Here is a 22,946-nt window from a genome sequence, read left to right on the forward strand (position 1 = left end):
GGTGAAGGGGAAATAGTAACCTGTGTAACTCTTTCAAGCATTCTTGGTTTGCTAGACATGAGATAAAAAGGTGTGAGATGGATTCTAACTTGTTACCACATCTAAGGCAGAGTCCATTCCCTTTACCTATCCTTGTTGCTTTTTCGTTAGTCCACACAGTATGGTGTAGAATAGTCCATAGAAGGATTGATTGTTTGGGGGGAATGGAGACCGCTCACACTTGCTCAAACCTTTAATGCCATTGGGTTTCTGACCAATGTAGATTCCACATTTTGTTAAGCTTACCAACCAGGCTAGTGCCCAAAAGTTGAAGGGGCGGAAGGGGGAGCAAACGTAGTCTTCCTTTCTAGTGGATGTCTTCCACCTTAACCTACATGTTACTAAAAAGGCAACCACCATTAGCAAAAATCCAAACATTAATTCTGTTCATGACTATTTCTAGATCTTGGTTATTAAGACAAAATTCCAATTTTATGTCATGTGGAGTTTTCCACGTCTTGTTTGTGATATCCATAGGTTGTGCTAGACTTGAATGCCTTTCTTTTGAAGCTTACTAGCTGCTTTGACTAAATCTTCCATGATTGGGGTCACTGTTAGGCTAAATCATACCGAGTCTTTAGGGGCCCAAGCATTGATTCTTTTCCTTTTAAGTTCGAAGGAGAACTCATCCTTTTATTTTAGCCAAGAAGCCCACATGAAGTGAAAGAGTTGGGAGGGTTTTTTGATTTGGAAGCATGTTGAGCTGAAGAGTATGTTGTATATTGGCAGATTATGGAATGTAGACCCCTCGTAGCTAACTCCTCTCTGTAAGTTATGCATAAGAAGTATGGCCCAATCTTCTTCTGGCAAAAGTTGGCTTATGATTATCCATTTGGATGCTAGCTTAGATGCTAACAGGGTTATGTTAGGAAGCTCGAGACACCCCCTCTTTTTTTCCAGAGTACAGACCTTCCAAGCTATTTTCGATATCCTGTAGTTGTGAAAATTCCCTCCCCACAAAAAGTTCCTACACAGGGCGTCTAGCTGTTTAAGACATTAGTTACTTGGTTTCCAACACGCCAAGAAGTAGATACAGGTGGAGTAACTCATGTTTAAGACATGAGTTACTTGGTTACCCTAAAACAAAGATGGTAGTACATGTAGAAATTTTCATACTACATTGGGAAGTAGGACACATAAGCACACATGCATCCCAAAGTATGGAGCACATACCATGCTTGATGCCTAAGCATGGCATGCATATCATGGTTCATTGACTAACTAATATGGGTAGGTTAACTATATTAAACTACAAAGGCATAAAAGGAATGTCTAATGGAAGGGAGGGAAAGACAAACCCGTAGTAAGAATAGCCTTGACAATGAAAACAAATCTTGCAATGTGATGAAGACCAATTTAAGAGTGAGACATAAGTAGACAACACCTTTTTCCTGTTAGAGTTAAAATCATTGGATCAATTTTTATTAATGCCATGCACTTTTTTCTTTTGTACACATCACACTTCATAGGGCTATGGTTTCACAAATCGCACATTTTAGATATTAACAACAAATTCCACATCCAACCAACCTCATTGTGGCCACTATAGGACAAGAAATAATAAATCATCAACATAGTTTGAGAAGTCTAGTGGTTGTATAACAAGATCTCATAATAGAAATGGCTCAAAAAAATGGCATTAGAGGAGACAAGGCTATGGGACTTTGTGACAAGGAAAGAAAAGCTCCCATCCAAGAATAAGATAGGGAAGAAATTGTGACTTAAAGGGTTACACATGCACGGGATCCTTACACCATTTCTTGTATTTTGACCTTAGTAGATGGAGATCATAGTAGGGAAGTGAGAGAATAATCAATAGCAAAGGAATAGTGGTGCATCATAACCAAGATCCACGAGACATGTTATGCATCAAAATAGATTTGGTTAGCATCAAATGAAAATGATGAACTAAAGCATCATGTTGTCATGTCCATTTGGATTCCAAAAAAGCAAGATATTTAAACTATTGAAATAGTTGAATGAAGAACCATAAGTGGAGATGATTCAGCTAGCTGAGTATGGTAGCTTGGTCTATTTGAGTACAAAAATACTCAAATAGAAGCTAATACATGTTGCTTCAAAGGGAGAGGCTACGTCTCCAAATGGTGTGGGAAGTAGATAGTCAAAGGCCCAAGAAAGATGTAGATGAGATTTAAGTAGATATTATGGAAATAATTGATTGCACATAGCAATGTAGAAAAAGAAAAAGGAAGCAAAGAAAAGTATGAAAATGGAGAAATAAAAAGAAGATTGGCTGAGGCAATAGGAGCTAGAATAGCTACATTCAATCTTGAAATGTGATGAAAGAGACAACATGTTTTTGATATGAGTTGGAATATTTGGATCAGTTTCCATAAATGCCACCCAATTTCTGTTTTCTTTAGTACACATCACATTCCCTTCATAGGACTATGGACTCACAACATTGCACATTGGAGATAGTAACAAGAAATTCCAAATCCAACCAACCTCACCATGGCAAGTATACGACAAGAAAAATTAAAGCATCAACATTGTTTGAGAAGTTTACTAGTTGAAGCAACAAGATCTTATAGTGCGAATGGCTTATGAAAATGGCATAGAGGAGAAAAGGCTATGAGACATTGTGATAAGGGAAGAAAAGTTCCCATCCAAGAATGTGATAGAGAAGAAATCGTGACTCAAAGGGTTGCATGTGTATGGGATCCTTAGACATATGCTTGTATTCTTGATCCTAGTAGATGGAGATAATAGAAAAGTGATGAAAAAATCAATAGGAAAGGACTAAGGGAGCATCATAACCAAAATCTATGGTTCATGTTATGCCTCAAAAGGGATGTCATCTCCATTGGATCTAAAAGAAGGTATTTTAACTATTGGAATAGTTGAATGAATAATTATCAAGTGAGATGAGTAGATTATAAGAGCATGATCAATTTATCTATTTGAGCGCAAAAATACTCAAATAAAAGCCAAGATGTGTTGTTACTTTAGAGGGAGAGGTTATCTCTCCAAAGGGTGTGGAAAGTGGAAGGTGGCAAATCTAAGAAAGAGACATATGAAATTCGAGTAGACATTATGGAAACAACTAATTGCACATAATGATGCAAAAACAAGAAAAGGAAGTGAATAAAAGTATAATGAAAGGAAAATAAAAGAAGATTGGTTGAGGAAATAGGAACTAGAATAGCTACATTTCAATTGAAGAGAAAGAGTAAATGAAACAATCATTAGGGTGCTCCATATTTCCATACTAGGGAAAACTTTGTGGATGGCATGCATCTAGCCAGTGTAGTCAGTGAATGGAACTTGTAAATGGATCCACCTAGAGAAAGACATGAAATCGAGATGGTGATGATAATATGTGTAGGTGGACATGTGCCACACTAGGTTCAAGTACATCAACTATAGGACCTTTAGAAAATAGGTTATAAGCAATGGTTAGAGCAGTGGAAGAGAAAAAGAGAAAAAAAGTAGAGTTGTAACCATTGTGCAAGGCCTAAAGGGAAATACAATTATTCTTATAAACCTTAGAATAGGTTTATTAAATAGGAGTTAGAAATCGGTAGGCCAAAAGCATAGCATTCAAGCAACGAAAGCAAGAAGCCCAAAAATGATACTTTTTCAACATATTTTGAGCAAAAAAGGTAACGCAAATCCATAGATACATTCATGTGGAAGGTGTTCACCCATGCATTTTTTCAGGGGGGGTGATTGTACCCAATCGTATGTCATGCAACCTTCTTCAAATGTTCTTCTCTCTACACTAGAATAAGCCTTGAAACCTTCCATACCTTTAATCACTTGCTTATCTTTCATTCATTTGAAGGTCTTATGGTTGATGTGGGAACTTGGTGTGCCATGTGTTTGCCCCAACTAAGTAATTTTAGGTTATTTATTCCAAGAAGTAGGTGTCTTAGTTGATGGAAATTCACAACAAAAAGTAGTCTACCATGAAAGGCAAGTTTAATACTAAAGGCAACCCCCTACAAAGATAAATAAAAGAAAATAATTTTAGGAATGGGATAAGAAGCAAACAATTAAAGCACAAAGAGCTTAGAGAAAATGTGACCCTCATGGGGCTTAAATAACATGCACGAGGAGATTGAGGAAGCCATAGAAGGTCACCCATCATTAAAGCTTAATTTGGATTTTGGGAGGGTTGTAGCATACAATCTCCCTACCAAGGATAAAGTCTATTTGTCCCAAGAAGGGCTCCATCAAGATTCAAATAATCAATTAGAAGCAAATATTTCTTGGAGATAGTGGAAACCTAAATGAGAGTTCACATGACATTCGAGTAGAGCCATCAAGGCTTTGCTCTTTGGAGTTGTCTAGAATCTTAGGAATCAATAGGTGTTTAGAAAAGTACATGTTTGCATGGGTATTAAAGGGGTACTTATCCCTTGTCTTATGGATGATATAATGGCTTTTTTGGGTCTCTTGAGTAGAAAATCCAACTTGTTTAAGTTGGCCAAGAAATTGCTTTTGAAGTTAACTCCTTCCTTGTAAGTTTGTATAAATGGTATCATTGCTAACTTTCACATTAAAAGACTCTCTCATGCCTAAAATTTACTTTAGAGGTCAAATGACCCAAAGGTAATCACTTTGATTCTTCCCTCTTATAGCCTCTCATCTAGGAGCTTGGAAGTGGCTCATACATGGTCATTTTATTGTAATGCAAATGACTAGTCATATGATTACAACTACTTGTAATCATTAATTTTTTAAAAAAATAAGGGTAATGACTTCTCTTTTACATAAGTAATGGTCCTATCTAGGAAATAGAGCTCATGATCAAACATAGCCTAGTCAAATAATTATGTTTGTGATGAAACAACTCAACAAATTGATTTATTTCACATAATTTATAGATAGCCTCAAAATTTAATAAATAAGTATTTGTTGTCATCTCTTATGCTAGGTCGTCAATGGTTCTACCAACAATGTACCGAGTTTGGATTTTTTCTAACTGCAGCACCATGGGATAGCATCTTCTTACACCAACTAAATTTACAGTTAATAAATCCTTCCCTTTTTTTTTTCTAGTAATAACAATTCTCAACTACATGAATCTACATGTTTTTTTCATTTTTAGTGAGATCACATGATTTATTGGTTTAAGCTAGATATATACAAACTAAATTTATAGTTAGTAGATCCTTCCCTTTTTTTCTAGTAATAACAATTCTCAAATACATGAATCTACATGTTTTTTTCATTTTTAGTGAGACCATATGAGTTATTGGTTTAAGCTAGATATATGTTTATAATGATGTTTCTCCAAAAGTAACTACATGAGATGAGCGTACAATATAAGAGCTAAATTATAAGGAATGTAAAATTAATTCTCTTCCTATGATAAGTGTGCTTTGTATCATGTGGGAGAAAGTCAAATGCTTCAAGGTTAGGCTACGAACCATGTGTACAAGTTTACAATGAAATAAAAGTCGTACCCCTAATTATCTCATAACTTTTAAGTAAAGAATCTTTATAATAGCTATTAAACATAGGTGATATGTATGGTTTATTATAGTTGCACCCTCTCCCCTCCTCCTTGCCCTTCTAAGATGTAACTTGCCTATTTAACAAATCCTTGATAGTATGATTCTGGTAGTCAAAGATGTATCTAGGTGACTCTATCCAAAACTCCCAAGGAATACTTAAAATTTGTGGCCTAGGATATCTTGAGTCTAACCTCACAAGGAAAACATTGACTCATTCCCATAAGAACCTACTTGAAAAGGGGTTCTAAAATACATTTTAAATCTCCTAATAAAACAACTAGTAGCAAGAAATAAGGAGGAGCTAGGTGTGTCAACCTCTCTACCCATAAGGTAAAGCCTAATCTAATCCCCTAAAATAATAATAAGCCAGGATCTAGGCTGATACTCTCCCAATACTGTAGGATGGAGTCATATGTTCAACTCTTCTTACAGTTTCCTAATCTAATGTTTCCAGTGGAAAATCGTTTCAATTTTATTTTTCTAATCAATTCTAACATAGTTATGTTTGACATTTACAAATAACTTCCTTAATTTACCTATTAGAACATGTTTGCTCATGTAATATTAGCAAAGATAAGAATAGAAGTGGAAAACAACCTTTGAGAAAGAATGAATATTTATTCCAAGAGAAGTGTTTACAATCCTTATTTTATTCCATCAATTTCTAGTTCATAAACAGGATCTTGCTTGAAGGAAAACTACCAATCTATCCTTAGATAACATTGAGGCCTTCCAAGAGACCTATCCTAGGCTCGTAGTGGGTTTAGACTAGTCTTAGCACTTCCAAAGAATTATGGCTAGACCCCCCAGCTCTCTTGTGCCTTCTAGCTAGCAATAAGTCTCTATAGAGAGATCTCTTGCGTCTCGTGTTGGTGCTATCATTTGGAGCAGACAATTAGCTTCTTAGTAAAAGATTCAATGTTTGGCCTTTGGGGAGGCCAAGAACAATCCTCAAAGTCAACCTATGTTGGCATAATATAACTTATAATATATAAACAATTGAACAATCCTTTGCAATGCACTAAGAAGTCCTTTGTGATAAAATTCTATGCATAAGATCTATCTAAGTATGTAGGCCCCTATATGAGGTTCCATTCAACCAATCAATTTTCCATGAATGTGAGGTAGGTCATAACCTATCTCGTTGAAAGAAAGTACTTAGATAGATCCTATGCAAATTGAATATGTTGCCATGAATGTGAGGTAGATCATAACCATTTATCTTTACATCTTGTAATAAATATAATAATTTTTTAGTAAAAGGAGTTGATATTTTCTAGTCAAGAAGACAATATTTTACTAGTTAATCCTTTCAACTAGTAGGATTTTCCCTTCAAAATATCATCAATGTTATCTTAATTCTAGTTATGTTTCCTAGCACAAGTATAGTTACATGGAGGTTCGTAACATACGTTCCATTTGATAAATTCCTCTTACTAAAAAGTGCAAGTATTAATTCTAAATTTATCTTTAACTATAGCATTAAAGTGATGGGTTTCTTATAGTTAACTAAACATCCATATTATCATTGTGTGTAAAGAAGATCTAGCCAATTGGATAGCATTCTATGCATAGACTAGGTTCGATAATAGATTTACAATGCTAGAGGGTACAATGCCAACATGGTCCTTATAGAAATTCCCTCCTAGGCAACTATTCTATCATCCATCTACTCAAATCCAAGGTATCCATAAGGATTCACAAATTGAGTAGCAATTGTATGCTATCTTGATTCTTTTATTAACAGATGCTAGTTCATCTAGTAATATAGTGAAGAATATGAATCTAGATACAAAGAGGGGTACTTGGGCTAGATTCAATGTGGATGAAGCCTTGTTTATTTATGTGATCTCTTGCCCTCTAGTGATCCTTTACTTGGGAGCCATCTCACAAACAAAGAAACTCTTCTAATGTTGTAATGTGCCTACCTAAATGAGCATCGATAGCACATATTTTAGTAGTCTATCAAGAAATTATCAAGATTACTACCATTTGAAGCTCATTAGAATAGCCAAATATTCGTAACCTTGAACTTCTTGAGTCTACCTTATAGGTGAAGCTCCCTCTCAACCCCATAAGGACTGACTTGAAAATAAGGACCTGATTTAAATGATGTAGTCTCCTATTAGCTATCTAGCATTATCTTCTAAGGTGAATGCATTACTATCATTCCTCAAGATGAAGTGAATCATTTCTACACTTGGTTCAAAGAGAGGGAGAAGCAAGGGAGACTGATGTGCATCGACCCCTCTATCCATAGGGTATAGTCTCCACTTTTTGGCCCCCTAAAACAACACTGATTGGGTTCTAATGATGACACACTAGGATAGTCAATATTCAACCCTTCCTAGCCTTTCTTAATCTAATATTTGAGTTATGATGGAAGGCTCTTAGCTAACCAAGACCACACTACCATTGGAAAGACTCATTGGGGATCAAACCACATGATTCCCTCAAAGAGTTTCTTTAGTTGTCTAATGAATCTAGCATAGTTTTAATTAGATATATATAAATTAGCTTTTGCAATTATTCCATTTAAACAATGTTAATCTACATATATTAGGCATAGTCACAAATACAATTTCAAAAAATCTTTTGAAAATAGTTGCAAATAAAGTATTTATCCTCACCTTACAATGTCATGCCAACATCTTGTCTCTTATATTGGGATCTATATCCAAGGTACCTGGATACATTTGCATGGGTATAATCCACTATTCCACCCTTAGCTAACATTCGGTCTTCCGAGAGAACCTATCTTAGACTTGCAAGGGTGAGGCAAGTCCTCGATGCCTAAGGAATTTGCTGCCAAAGCCCCTTGGTACCCTTATCACCTCCTAGATTGATATCCTCCCTACGGAGAGACCTCTTATATTTGAGGCTAGTTCTAGCACCCGGTGTGGTCAAATATAGCCTCTTGGTGAATGGCTTTGCCATTAGCCTTGGGAGAGATCTAGGATGTGTCCAAGAAATCGCCCATGTGGGTACAATAGCTCTTTTCCAAAATCCACAAACTAGGCAATGAGCCTATTCTTAACTAGGAAACCATCTCTTTTCCAAGAAAAAATCATACCTTAAACATTTAATTAAAACCAAAACAAGTTTCTTTGAATATCCCACAAGAAAAGATACAATCCACAACTTATTTCTCCTTAGAGTGCAAGCACATAAAGTGATACATGACATTCTCCCTAGTGTTTAGGATGCTATACTTCTCAAACCCTCTTCACACTTTTCAAAGGTCATAAGCTTCCCTCTAAATGATGCAATGCCTTAGCAAGCATAGAACACTTTAACATGCATGAGTAATGCATCTACCTTTACTCATAGTAATTATGTCCTTTAAAGGATAATCATGATTAGTTTCTAATGAACAATTCATTTTCATATTCAAAGATGTTGTAAGTTGTAATTCTCTCCTAAATGTAAAATAATTTAAGGATACTCAAGGATATTGACTACTTGGATAGAAACTATACTTTTCTTTTCATTGTTTACAAGTTGGTATAGGGGAAGTAAGACCAAGATGGAGGGGTGTTGATACTTTTGGTTGGTTTGCTCTTCTCCTTCATGCTTGTGTGGCTGGCTTTATCAACAAATATGACTTGATTTTTCACTATAAGATAATAATACAAGTCTCCTTTCATCTTCACCTCTCTCTCCAAGCTTTCATGGCTTCTTTCTCTCTCGTACTATCTTTCTCTCTCTTTTTCTAGTATTTCTCTCTCCTTGTCACTCTCTTTCTCTCTCTTCCTATAGTATTTCTCTCTCTTTTGCACACACTCTCTCTCGCCTTTTCTTCTCTCTCTCCCTCTCTCTCATGTCCTCTTCTTGACAAGTGGTATTAGAGCTCTAGTTCTGATCCATTTAGTTACCTTACTGTTAAGTTACCATCCTTTTCAATTAAAAATCCAAGAAGCTTCAGGTACGAAAGCATGAAGTGGATCCTCAGGTATGACACCGGGTTGGTTTGGAACTTGGTCATGTCCACATTAAGGGCTCCATCAAAATGGAGAGAGTCCGTCAAGGAAGAAATGACTTGTGACACAAGCCTATTCAAATTGGTGTACATCAGTTTGTCAATGTCCAAAGAGCGCCTACAGATGTTGTAGATTGCCTCATTGTCCAGCAAAACAGCCACATCAGTGTGTTCCAAGAGAGAGTGAGTAGACAAAATGTTGTTGTAAGGCTCCACAACGGAAGTTGACACTTGAAGAGATGGATAGACAGTGAAACCGAGCTTGGACTTCTTGCCGTAATCCACAGAAAGTCACTCCAAGAGCAAGGATCCGAGACCTGATCCCATTCCACCTCCAACAACATTGAAAACTAGGAAGCCTTGAAGCCCCGTGCAGTTGTCTGCCAGCTTGTAGATCTGGTCCAGGAGGCAGAGATCAATGATCTCCTTGCCAATAGTATAATGACCACGGGCATCCTGATCCTCTTTCTGCCCATGTCTTACTGGATTGGCTTCACCAAGTTTTGCAATCCATTGTCAAAGTTCTTCAACAGAAAACTCGCTGTAAGATTTTGACTCAGGAGACATTATTTATGAGGAGTTAATCCAATAAGCAAACGCTTCATTAGGATGTTGTGTATTCCCCTCTTGTGTATATGTCTCAAGAGAACTTCATGGCCTCTCCTGCTTTCCTAAAGGGGACCCACATTTGGCCATTTTGGCAATCACATTGGTAATGCTCTCATTTGAAAGTGGGTTATTAGTGGCTTCATGTCCCACAAAACCATCTGCCACTCCTGGCCTGCATGTTGTCTTAAGGAGCTTATGCCTACAAGAATCTTTGAAGAAGCAAGCATCAAGAAGCCCGTATTTGAAGATGGAAGCAAGAATGGAGGCTTGACATTTGGGGCAGCCATAGCCATAGACCAAGAACCTTAAATTTCTTCAAGTTCCCTTCAATATTGGGTCCCAAGGCTTAAAGATTGGAGTCTTTGCCAAGCATTATGGGGTTAAATTTTGGGAGATTCTTCTTCTATGGCCTTCAAAGCATGCATGGAGCTACTGAAGCTCAACCCCTTCTTCTCCCATTCAAGAATCAAGCTTGAAGACTCAATTCTTGGCAAAAGCTTTGTCATCATGAAGCTAATTGGAGCATTGGAGAGCAACCTTGGGACATTGGCCACTGATTCTCAGCCCTTGTTCACTAATCAAAGAGGTAATTGACTCTTGGAGCCTCTTTTATTTCCATCCTATTGCTGAGCCAAAAAGCCTATCGTTGGGAGAGATTCAAGTAGTCAATCATACATTTTATTGAAGGTTTCAATACTTACATGCTTCCAATTTAATCTCAGTCCTCACTTAGGCTTTCTTGCATTGAAAATGGTCCATTCTATGCTAAAATTTTTCACTACTATTTAGTGATTGCGTCACCCTTATCTCTTGACTTGTGATGATTGTTTGAGCATAAACTAATCTCTGAAATCCATTATAAATGAGGTGAGATAGCAGTGACTCACTGCTTGGTAAGCCCCTACCCTTGACCCCAATTTTCCATTCCATGCATTTCATGAAAAGGTTCAATTCCTACTTCCGAATGCATCTCATGCTGGGTGTTTAATTAATAAATGTCTGCTATGTATATTCCGAGTGAGGAAAAGCCTAATGCTAGGCGAGGTGGCAAGACAAAAGAGGGGTGACCCCCCCTTGCCACCATCAAAGACCCTGAAGTGGTGCACAACCTGGCATGGGGGGAACTTTGCCCACCTCTCGGTGATCCGGAGCCCGAACTTGTTTGTAGGTGCATAGATATTTTGGGGATAGTGAGAATTGGCATGTCATCATGATGCCATTGATGTCTATGACATATTGATGTACTTGGGATTATGCCACTGATGTATATGGCATATTGATGTACCACTGATGTACTTGCAATGATGTATGTCTAAGAATCAATACTAAAATGTATCTTTAGATACACATGCAGTCATGTATACAGTTATGACAGTGAATGCAACAAACAGTGCATGAATGATGCTGATATGTGAGTGACACGGTCATGAGAATGCTCATTTTCATGCTCAACACTGATGTTATGGTGTAGAACATGTGTATGTATGCTGAAGCAATGTATGGTGCCATGGAAGAAGTGGTTGCAGACATACAATAGATGGGGGACAATATTTCAACTCCCCTGAATTCCTACAGGGTGCTGTAGACATTTTCAGTCAGTTTTACAGAGGTAAAGAGTGAGTACCAGCATTGAAGAGTAGGTCCCAAAGAGTGTTTGTAGACCTTAGTAACCCCTTATCATTTTGGCACTTTAGTTGGGCACTACCCATCCGTTACAGGCAAAAACAATTTGTTATTGCTCTTAAACAAGGTGTAGGACTGCATAAAACAACTACAGATTTACTGTCATAGAATTTTTTGTAGTAAACTTGTAGAAGTGTGCTTATGATCAATTTGAAGAGGACATCCTTGGCTTTGACTTGAACAAAAAATTAGGTCAATCGGAGCTCCCTAGCTCAAGTTACGAGTAAAACAGTGAGTGGGGGTCTAACGGGACTGCACTTAGCCATGGCAAGAAACAGGGGAAAAACTAAGGCAAATGATGACCTCCAACAACAAATAAGGGATGCACGTGCCTCGAGGGATGAAACTAACCTTGAGATGAAAGATGAAGATTACTCTCATGATGTGGGGAGTGTGGGAGCTTTTTCTCAACCGCCAAGACCCACTGACCGCTTATTGTTTAAGCGTTCCAAGCCGAGCACTAATGGCTACCTCTCACATAGCCGACGTGCCATCCATATCTACGGGTGTAGTGAGCTTACCTCCATGCCGATTGAGTTACCTCCTCTCTCGTGCACTCTGGTAGCTCCACGATCCAAGTGCAAGCTTCAAGCAAGCACCATCCCCAAGCTCCACGCTCCAAGCTCCATTGCCGCGAGCAAGACAAGAGAAGAGAAGAAGAGAGGAGAAGATGGAGAGCTTCTCCTCCCCGGTCCCTCACCCTCACACACTCACTCCCTCACACTCTCACACTCCCTCTCTCAAGAACAAGCTCAAGCAAGCAAGAAGAAGAAGAAGAAGAAGAAGAGGAGAGCTACTTTTGGCCACACACAAGAATGATCTTCTCATTCACTCTTCAACTTTATATGCAAAACCTTAAATCCCTTTTGGGCAATCATCCCCTTTTCCCCTTTTTTACATGGCCGGCCATAGCCTAGGCCCTTTTTCCCATTGTCCTTCTATCTTCCTAACTTCCTTTCCACCGCCCGTCTACATTTACAAATTGCACGGGTGAGAGCCCGACACTCTTTTACAAGATTTCAGGGTGCGCCTTTTTATTTTAAAATGCACCTTTCCCCTTTTGCATTTGCCTTGGACTTTTAAGATTGCCCTTGCGCTTTTGGCCTTTTCTCCTATTCTTTCTTCAGTCGGGCTACCTTTTTTCCACCTTTGCCCTGCGTCTTTTTTATTTCCTTTTGCTTTCTTCGTGTTGGGGTTAACATTACCCCCCTCCTAGACGAGTGCTAGTCCCATGGCACTCACCCTCGTAGGTAGCATGCAGAGCTTGCACCGAAGACGTGGGTGGAAGGGACTATTGTGGCTTGCCTTGGAGGAGTTCTGATGTTGGTGCGGATGAAGGTCGTTAGTGGCACTTTGCTGTTCTGATTGGCTGGTGATATGATTGTTGTAGGTGGTGATAGGGCTACTCTTTGTTAGGAGTGGTCACTCATAGCTGGCACAGGTGTTGGTGTTCTTGGGATGCTCATGGTGGATTCTGCTCGTGATGATTTTCTGGTGGTCTTGCATGATGAAGTAAAGGACAAGAGTTCAGAGTTGAGCGTTGATGAAGAGGTGACGGTGCTTTCGTTGGAGTCTTTAATACCTGCAATTGGAAAACCTCTCATGTGGTCTCTCCCTAAGGGGTAATGCTAGTCTTCTTATCGTGCACAAGACATATTTTGATTAGTTTGGGAGACATGTCGAACTCTAAGCAAGCCTGGAGTATTGTCCTGCACTTGAGGACCCAAACCGTGTATATACTTTGGTACAGATATTATGTGAGTGCTCGTGCATATTTAGGTATTACTTAGTTAGAAGACTATCAGCCTGGTTCCTTGTATAGCAATGGGTTAGTGAAGCAAGGGGCTAAGTTGATGGAAAAATTTATCGATAAAGACGGGGAGTACACTTGAAGATTGCTTGAGACATCATTATGGTCTTGTCAAGGCAATGTAGCATAATTGAGCTTCTTGATGTCTGAGCTTTTGGTAGCTAGTGGCTACTTGTAGTGCTTGAAAAGTATGGGGTACTTTTCCATTGTCTTTCATGCCTTTCTTACCACTGTTGATTGTAATGGCATTGAGATGGAGTGCAAAGGAATTGTGCAGGTGGTTCAGGGTGACAGGTCTAACCATAGGCGAGACGAGCTCTCTAGGTATGTCCTGCCCTTAATGTGCCCTGAACAATTGTGGGGGATGTACAAATGGCTTAGGGGGTTAGGGACGGAGTCAGCCGACCAAGGTCACTGGACGTACCTAATTTGAGGATCCCTAGGTGCGGTGCTGTGATCATGTGTGCTTTTGTTTTTGTTTTTGTTTTTTTTTTCAATTTTTCTTTTCTTTTCTTTTCTTTTCTTTCTTTCTTTCTTTCTTTTTTTTTGGTGGAAAAAAAATGAATACAATCAATGCCATACATTGACGCTATTAGCCTTTCATTTGGATTGAGAAATGTTGGGATCTAAAGGCTATGAAGAATGGATATTACAGAGATGATTGTGTCACCAGCCTTGATGCTAGAGGAACTTTGTTGAGATGAAGAGATACACTTGAAATTTTGCAAACCTCTTTGTCACATATGAGACATCGAACAATTGAGGTAGCACTTGGAGTGAGCTGTGCATGGACAAGGGCAGAGCATCTTGCGAATTGAATCCTGGATGATGAAGAGACGTTCGCCCTTGTTGAGAGCATGGCTCTTGCCTGAACATAGAGTTTGGCCAAGAAGGAGGAGGTAATTGATGATTATGCTTTGGCCATGCTCAATTGCAATATGTGCTTTTGGGTTCTCATCCAGTGGCGTTTCCATCATGGCTTTTGTTTCTTGGTATTCCTGTCACTTCCTCCATACTGGTTCTTTGTGGGGTTGGTGGTCTTGTGGTGACTTGGATATTAAACGCTTCTAGGCATTGACCTGTGTCATTTTGCATTCACTTGGAAAGGCGTGAGAGTACATGCAACTCACATGCTTCAACCATAATGAAAATGTCCAGCTAAATAAGACATCGCCAACCTAAATCCCTTAGTTTTGACTTGATACGTATCACCTGCACTTGGTCATCATTGCTCATGGGGTGTGTTGGCCTTTGCTTCTTTCGGTATTATTTACACAGTCACAAAACACATTGTTTATTTATGCACATGTTCATGAAACCATGTCACTCCGTGAGGATAAAAACCAATTGTAGAACTCAGGATTGTACTCGAGTGTGGCACACATATCTAGCTTCTGTGATAGTCTACTTAGCAATAATAAATATTTGGCAACATCGAGTAGCATGGTGCCTTGTCCGAGTCTACTGGAAACATGTAGCTCCTCCTCAGTGAGAACTTTATCAATCAAATGGCTCTTTCGACTAGTTCCAACTAGGTCCATACCTCGAATTGTAGCTAGAACTCGAAATGAAATTGGTGCCACATTGGTCGGGTCTCTTTCAGACCCGGCATTTGGCCAGCCGCTCCTCTGAGACCTGTCATGATTTGGGCTCCAAGTTCGGCCATTGTAGCATGGTTTTCAAACCAATGTTTTTCAAATTGGCTTCTACCCTCTGATTGTCGCTTTAGTTGCTCTATCTCTAAGAGATTTGGATGGCAGAGCATTTCATTAAATGTCACGGTTAAGCGTAGTTCGTTAGCCTCCTCATCAGAGATGAGTCGCATGCGTTCATGTAAGAGCTTGTCATAAGGTCCGTCAAGATATTCCTGCTCTTCCCACGATAGTAGATAAGGCAAATATTCCTCAAGTTACTCCCTAGGGAATGTGCCCATGTCTGGATGAACATAGACACGTGCAAATAGTTTCAGTTTAGTGTCCCACTCGGTCAAGCACTCTGCGACATCTCTATGTTCTATGAGGGCTTGCTCGGTTGCTATCTCATGCAAAGTTCTAAGGGTTTCCTTAGGCTTTAGCATAGCTGGGGGCTAAGGCCTAGATGAGCAAGATTGAATGCCAGGATTGCTTATGCCTTCGAGGTTTTCATGTTTCTCATGAGGCTTTAAGGTAGCTGTGTCATGGTTCTACTCGGATGTGACCGGTGTGGTCTTAGCATCCTGTTGTGACAGTGTTGTATCCACTCTTGATTGGTCGATGCGAGTTCTATTGTCAGTGGATTGAGTGTTGAAAGCAACTATTGATGGCAACGGCTGCTTTGATTTTTCATAGCACACGGATGTGTCTGAGGTTTCACCGCTATTAGGAGAGGCATAAATGGGTTCATTTATGGATGAACCAGACACTTTATTCATCATCTCTTTAGTACCCTTGGTCCCAATCTTCTTGTCGTTTGCAGTAGCTTGCAACTGTCATTGTTTTCGTTGTTTTCTTCTCTTTCTCTTGGGCACTAGAGGTGTATCCCTTAAGGACTCAGGATCCTGAACTAGGTCAGTAGTTGATGTGCTTGGTTGGGCCCTAGCATTCTCTTTCTGTGGTGTGTCCTTATGGGACATAGTCGTGGCCTACTGAATAGCCTCACTAGGTTGTGAGGATACAACTGCCTCCCTTTTTGGAGAGTCTAGCTCTTCCCTTTTGTTTAACTCCTCTAGCCTAAGCTTTAGGCACTTTGGAAGTGCTGGATTTGTTAATGAAGTTGGTTGCGACACCTCCTCCACAGGTAAACTGCTAAGGACACGTTCTGCAAGGGGCATTGTCACGGCCAAGGGCTGTGACTGCTGTGATCCCTGATTGGAAGTAGTAGCAGCGAGTTTAGTGGGCTGGCTACCCTTGGTGGATTGAGGTGTCAAGTCCCTGGGGCGATCGGAAGTGGTCGTGTCTTTTGTTGCCCTTTGAGCACTCATCTGTGTAGATCGAGCATGAGTTGATCTAGTCACATTAGGTTGCTCAGGCATATCCTTGGGTTGAGAGCTACAGATGGCGTCATGTCCCTCCTCTTGGAAATTTGGAAGCTTAGATGGAGATAGAGATTGGAATTGAGCAGTCACCCTTGACAACTGCTGTAGTGCTTCCTGTGTCTGTTTGGGAAAAGAGGGCGTAGGAGATCTAGGACTCATAGGTGGGAGTGGCACTAGTTAGCTGAATGATTTGCTCAAGGCTATTAGACGATTGTGCCATTTGCTTTGTTGAGCGAGTAGCCTTGCCATGAGTAATGTTGTGCCTATGATGCTTGTTTTCCCCTTGGGAAATCAAAGGCTCTTTGGGCACTAATGATTTTTGTGCATGCTCAATGGCTACATATGACATCTGTCTATTTAGCATGCTAGGCTGAGGCTCTTTCTTTCGAACAATCATGTCTGGTTTGTTGCCTCGAGACCTAGAGTTTCTCTTAGATTTCCTCCTATGCTTCATTGCTTTTGATGCACTCTGGCCTTCAGCTGTGATGGAGGCGGTTTAGTAGGGGATTTTGGTACCCAAATCCATCGGTTACCTGCGTAGTATCCTTGAGCACGTAGCAATGCTTTGGATATCCATCACGGCATTGTGCTGACCCTCCATTGATGCCTACGTCTATAAGGCTTGGGCTTCTTTTGGGGTCTTCTATGATATTTGTAAGTCCAAAGCCTGTCCTTGGCATTGTCTCTTGACCTTCTTGTTTCAGGCATGGCCTCACTCACTGGTTCTCGTTGTTCAACCTGTGCTTGTATTAACTCTTCCAACAAGTCCTTGCTCTCGTTAGCAAGCTTGACTATTATGTCAGCACCTTGCTTGCCTTTCCCTCGAGGTTTGATGAAGTCACCCTTGCTAAAGGTTGTGACTATCCTCACACCCGGTAGTGTCAGGTGTATCCTCTGTGCTACATAGTCGGCCTCACACTTGGTCGCCCTTTTGAAGGGTCTTCCTAGGAGGGTTTCTTTCCCGCAACTAGCACTATTTGGAGGAACATGAAATAGGATAGGAAAGCTTTCCGTTTCAATTGTCGTAAGGATTTTGCACTTCCCTATGAGTGCTTGTGGGTGTCCCCCATAAGGGCTAAGAGTTGCACTAGTCGGTGTGAGCTCTGGTTGGCCTAGTAGGATCCATGATTCATAGGTCAAGATGTTAAAATCTGCTCATTCATCAATCAGAGCATCGATAGTATGCTCTCTTTTCGTAGTGAGTTTGACCCTAAGATAATAAGGTGGTACTATGTCTTCATCTTCCAGGTCTTGGCTTGTAAATTTAAGCCTTCTGATAGATGCCTTTGAGTCCCTAATTGCACAGTTAGACGTGGATTCTCTAGTGAGGTCTTGGGTCGTTTGTGTAGCGCTGCTCAAGGTACATCTATCGTCAGGACTATCATGTCTAGTCATCCTCGCATTGATAGCTTGATGATGTTGCATTCTGCTTCGACCAGACGCAGTTTGAACACAATGTACATGTGTTCTTGTGGTGTGGCCTTTTTGCCCTGGATGGCTAGATTGGCCCATTGAGGTTCTAGGGTCTTTGTTTCTCTCTGTTCGGGTATGGGCTTTTGGTTGCTCTTTTACAAGTGAGGATCCATGCTCGTGTAGAGACATTACTGTCACGATGCGCGTTTTCCCTCCAACCTACTTGGGGGAGGTGCGGAGGGGGTAGAGCCCCCTCTACGGGGGTTCGGGGGGGGGGGCAGTCCCCCCTGGCTCGTAGGGCCGTTACGGTAAACACCGTGTGCAATTTGGAGGACCGTTTATAGCCAAATTTTGAACTACTTGCTCTAAGTTTCAGCCCAGTGATAGATCTGTGATGTGCCTTTGGCTCTACGTAGCCTTTGGGGTCAATTTCGGGGTTTAGATGTGTCAAAATTTGTGTTCTAGATACTTGTCCGATTTTGACAGTTTTTTGTCCAATTCTCAGATGTCTGATTTTCAAGAGTCAGATTATCAAAATCGGACGTCCGATTTTGGGTTGGTCTGATCGGCCCAGTGGTCTGATTTTGGTCACATCCGATTCTGGAAATCCGATTGGAAAAGTGGTCCGATTTTCCGAGTGGTCCGATTCTGAACTGGTCCGATTCTGGACTGGTCCGATGGATTGGTCCGATTCTAGACTAGTCCGATTCTGGACTGGTCTAATTCTGGGTGATCCGATTATGGATTGGTCTGATTCTGGGAATCGGATCGGGAGGGTGGTCTGATTTTCGGAGTGGTTCGATTTTGGGACTCGGATGGCCTGGTCCGATGGTGCGGACATCGGCCCGCGAGTTGTGCGCGATGCCTCTAGGTCAACGTCCACTCCACTGAATCATCCAATGCCTTCCAAATAGGTACAAAAAACTACAAGGAAATGCTAGACATGTCTGGAATCACTATGGTACTCGAATCAAACGGCACTCCAAGGATCTGTGCCCGTATTTCCTTGTTTTAGCTTGTTATGCAACAATAGAAAACCCTAGTGTTTGCTTCTTTTTCTTTGTTTTTTCCTATCCTAGATGCATACAAATCACAAAGCAATCACCTACACTACTCCAACATGCTTTTCCAAATCCAAAAAACCAAAAACCTACTTGCTAAGAAGATCGAATACCTCTTCAAACTCCCTCGCTTCCTACCTATCTACCTCAAGCACCGGTTCGGGGAAAACCCTACTCCAATGCTCGATTCGAAGCGCTCAAGGCTTGAATCTATTGGTCCTGAAAACGGAACCAAAATGTGGGAGCTTTCGCTCAACTGCCAAGACCCACAGACCGCTTATTGTTCAAGCATTCCAAGCCGAGCACTAATGGCTACCTCTCACATAGCCGATGCACCATCCATATCTATGGGGGTACTGAGCTTACCTCCATGCTGATTGAGTTACCTCCTCTCTCGCACACTCCGGTAGCTCCCCGACCCAAGTGCAAGCTTCAAGCAAGCTCCATCCCCAAGCTCCATGCTCCAAGCTCCATTTCCGCGAGCAAGACAAGAGAAGAGAAGAGAAGAGAAGAAGAGAGGAGAAGATGGAGAGCTTCTCCTCCCCGGTCCCTCACCCTCACACACTCACTCCCTCACACTCTCACACTCCCTCTCTCAAGCTCAAGCTCAAGCAAGCAAGAACAAGAAGAAGAAGAAGAAGAGGAGAGCTACTTTTGGCCACACACAAGAATGAGCTTCTCATTCACTCTTCAACTTTATATACAAAATCCTAAATCCCTTTTGGGCGATCATCCCCTTTTTCCCTTTTTTACATGGCCGGCCATAGCCTAGGCCCTTTTTCCCATTGTCTTTCTATCTACCTAGCTTCCTTTCCACTACCCATCTACATTTACAAATTGCACGGGTGAGAGCCCGGTGCTCTTTTACAAGATTTCAGGGTGCGCATTTTTATTTTAAAATGCACCTTTCCCCTTTTGCATTTGCCTTGGACTTTTAAGGTTGCCCTTGCGCTTTTGGCCTTTTCTCCTATTCTTTCTTCAGTTCGCGGGCTACCTTTTTTCCACCTTTGCCCTGCGTCTTTTTTATTTCCTTTTTCTTTCTTCGTGTTGGGGTTAACAGGGAGCCTCAGTGCGCTCACTAACACCCTCAGTTTGCATGAGACAAGGCATGCTGAGAGGCATATAGAATTGATGGAAGACATTGGTCAAATGAAGACCACTATGGACACCCTTGCTGCCCAACTCACTAAGTGGATGGAATTCCAAATGAAAGGGAAGGAACATGAGGATAGGTCGGGTATGCATGCTGAAAGAGTGACTGGCCCATCAGTGAATGCAACAAATATGAACTCCCAAGGTATTTTGGGGAGAGTGGGCATCCCTAACAACACTTTTGAACATGGATAGCCTTCACATAGGCAAGAGGAGCCCATGAACAATGCAATGAGGGGTAATTTCCATCCATCGCAAGGGCCCATGCCATCTATGTGAGTTCAACCATCTTTTGGTAGAAATTACTCTAACAATGGATCATTTTTGGGCAGCCACATGGATCAGCCTCAGTTTGGATATATGGAACAACTACCTAATCATGAAAGAGAGCTAAGAGACAATATTATTTTCTCAAAATTAAATGGACAATCATCATCTCTAGCTAAATTTGAAGAGTGGCTTTCCAAGCTTGAGTATTATTTTGACATCTTGCCTCATAGTGATGTCCAAAAGATCCATTTTGCAACCATCCACTTGGAAAGATTTGCACATACATGGTGGAGGTACATTAAAAGAGAAAATCAGCAACAAGACACTTGGGAATTGTTCAAGGCACTCATGGTGCAAGTATTTGTCTCGCTGGCGGAGAAAGAAAAGCTTCCCTACCAATGATATGGCCTTGAACAACATGGTCTTGTTGCTAGAGAATACACAAATTAGTTCCTCAACATTACTATGTATGTTGAGTCAATTAGTGATGATGCCAAGTTACACAAGTACGTGTATGGGTTGGATCCCCAACTTTCAGCTGATGTTTCAGCTTAAAATCCATCAAATTTCTTCAAAGCTATTGAGTTGGCTGAGAGGTACTCTTGTACATATCACATGGATGCTTCATTTCAGCATGGACAGCAAAGAGGGGCATCTCAGCCAATGTTTGGGCAGCAAAGAGGACTTGTGTAGTCACATTTTGGGCAACAAAGAGGTGCTATAAGGCCGAGACAGTTTGGGGCAAGTTGTGGGCAAGTTATGGTGGTGGTAACATGCCATTCAGCACTTCTAAGATCCCCACATACCCCACTTTTAATGCCTCAAGACCACAACGTAATTTCAGGACAACAAACAACCCGAGAATGGATAATAGGCAAGGGGACAACAAGAATTAAAATGCTTCAGTCCAAAGTCCATTCCCATGGATTTGTATAAAGAAAGAAAGGAAAAAGGTCTTTGTTTCAAGTGTGGCGAGAAGTATACAGCTAATCATGCCTCAAAATGTGCTTTTAGAAATGCTAAGGCACGGGTTCATAGCATGTTGGTATTTGAGGACTCAGAGGAAGACCTTGAGGATGCACATGCTTTTATGATGGCTACTGAAATGGATGATGCTGATGAAGAGTTTGGTCAAGAAGAGTTCTTTGACCTTGCTGTCTCTTTTCCTTTTGACCTCGTGGTTGTGTATCATGGGGTATGGGTGGAAAGAATGAACCACATGCTGCCACTGTTTATACCATATCTATCGATGCTTGGATAGGATCTAGAAGCCCTAATACATTGCGTATCAAGGGCAACACTCATGGAAAGGATGTGTTTATACTTGCAGATAGTGGTAGCACTCATAGTTTCATTAATAGAGCAGTCATGTACAAGGTGAAGTGTTTTCCCATTGATTTAGAGTAGCCATTGAAGGTGCAAGTTGCCAATGGGGATGAAGAAATTAGCATCAAGTATGCCTTGTTGTTCATATTCAACTCTTGCTGAAAATTTTGGACAGCAAATGGATTTAATTGCATTGGAAATGGGGCTTATAGATGTTGTCTTGGGTTGTGATTGGCTGAAAAATTTGGGTACTATAACCATGGATTTTTCCTTGTTGTATATGGATTTTGTCAGTGCGGGACAACTCATTCACTTGCAGGGAATTCAAAATAACAGTGAATTTCAACTCATTACCAACAAACAACTCAAGAAAGAGTTCAAGAGACGGTCCCAAATCTTTGTATTGCAGTTAAATAAAGAAAATTCAGATCAGTCCACTAAAATAGTAAAGAATTCAGCATTGAGAGCTCTTTTAGAAGAGTACAATGACCTCTTCCAAGTACCTACAACACCACCCCCTAATAGAGCGGTTGATCATCCCATAGATTTGGAGCCTCAGTCAAAGCGTGTGAACAAGCCACCTTACAGATTGTCTAGGTGTGAAAGAGAAGAAGTTTCCAAACAAGCCAAAGAATGACTGGACATGGGATTTATCGAGCCTAGTTCTTCACCATATGCTTCCCCTGTGTTATTGGTCAAAAAGAAGGATGGATCTTTCAGGATGTACATAGATTACAGGGATCTTAATAAGATCACCGTGAAGAATAGGTACCCCATTCCACGCATAGATGACTTGCTAGATGAGCTCAAGGGGACTAAGCACTTTACAAAGATAGATTTGAGGTTAGCTATCACCAAATTTGCATGAGGGTAGGGGATGAGGTCAAAACAACATTTTGGACTGATCGAGGGCTTTATCATTTCTTGGTTATGCCTTTTGAGTTAACTAATGCACCGGCCACCTTTCAGAGCTTAATGAACAAAATACTTTAGCCCTTTCTTTTTAGATTTGTGTTGGTTTTCTTTGATGACATCCTCACCTATAGTCGATCACTGAAGGATCACCTTTGGCATATGAGGCAGCATAGACTCTTTGCCAAGGAGA

The 22,946-nt window shown here is 40.7% G+C and overlaps 1 protein-coding gene across 1 annotated transcript in view; it reads left to right on the forward strand.

The window, feature by feature from the left end:
- The window catches only part of LOC148029428 (putative serine protease EDA2), a 133,855-nt gene that overhangs the window by 51,957 nt on the left and 58,952 nt on the right, over positions 1 to 22,946 (forward strand). The window contains exon 9 of the mRNA XM_087688707.1: positions 4,943 to 5,036. Within this exon, the coding sequence (XP_087544833.1) occupies positions 4,943 to 5,036 (94 nt within the window). The remainder of the gene's footprint in view (positions 1 to 4,942; positions 5,037 to 22,946) is intronic.

This window comes from Lygodium microphyllum, chromosome 11 (genome assembly GCF_053477565.2).
Source record: "Lygodium microphyllum isolate KBCC chromosome 11, Lygodium_microphyllum_v1.1.10, whole genome shotgun sequence".
NCBI classification, from domain to species: Eukaryota; Viridiplantae; Streptophyta; class Polypodiopsida; order Schizaeales; family Lygodiaceae; genus Lygodium; species Lygodium microphyllum.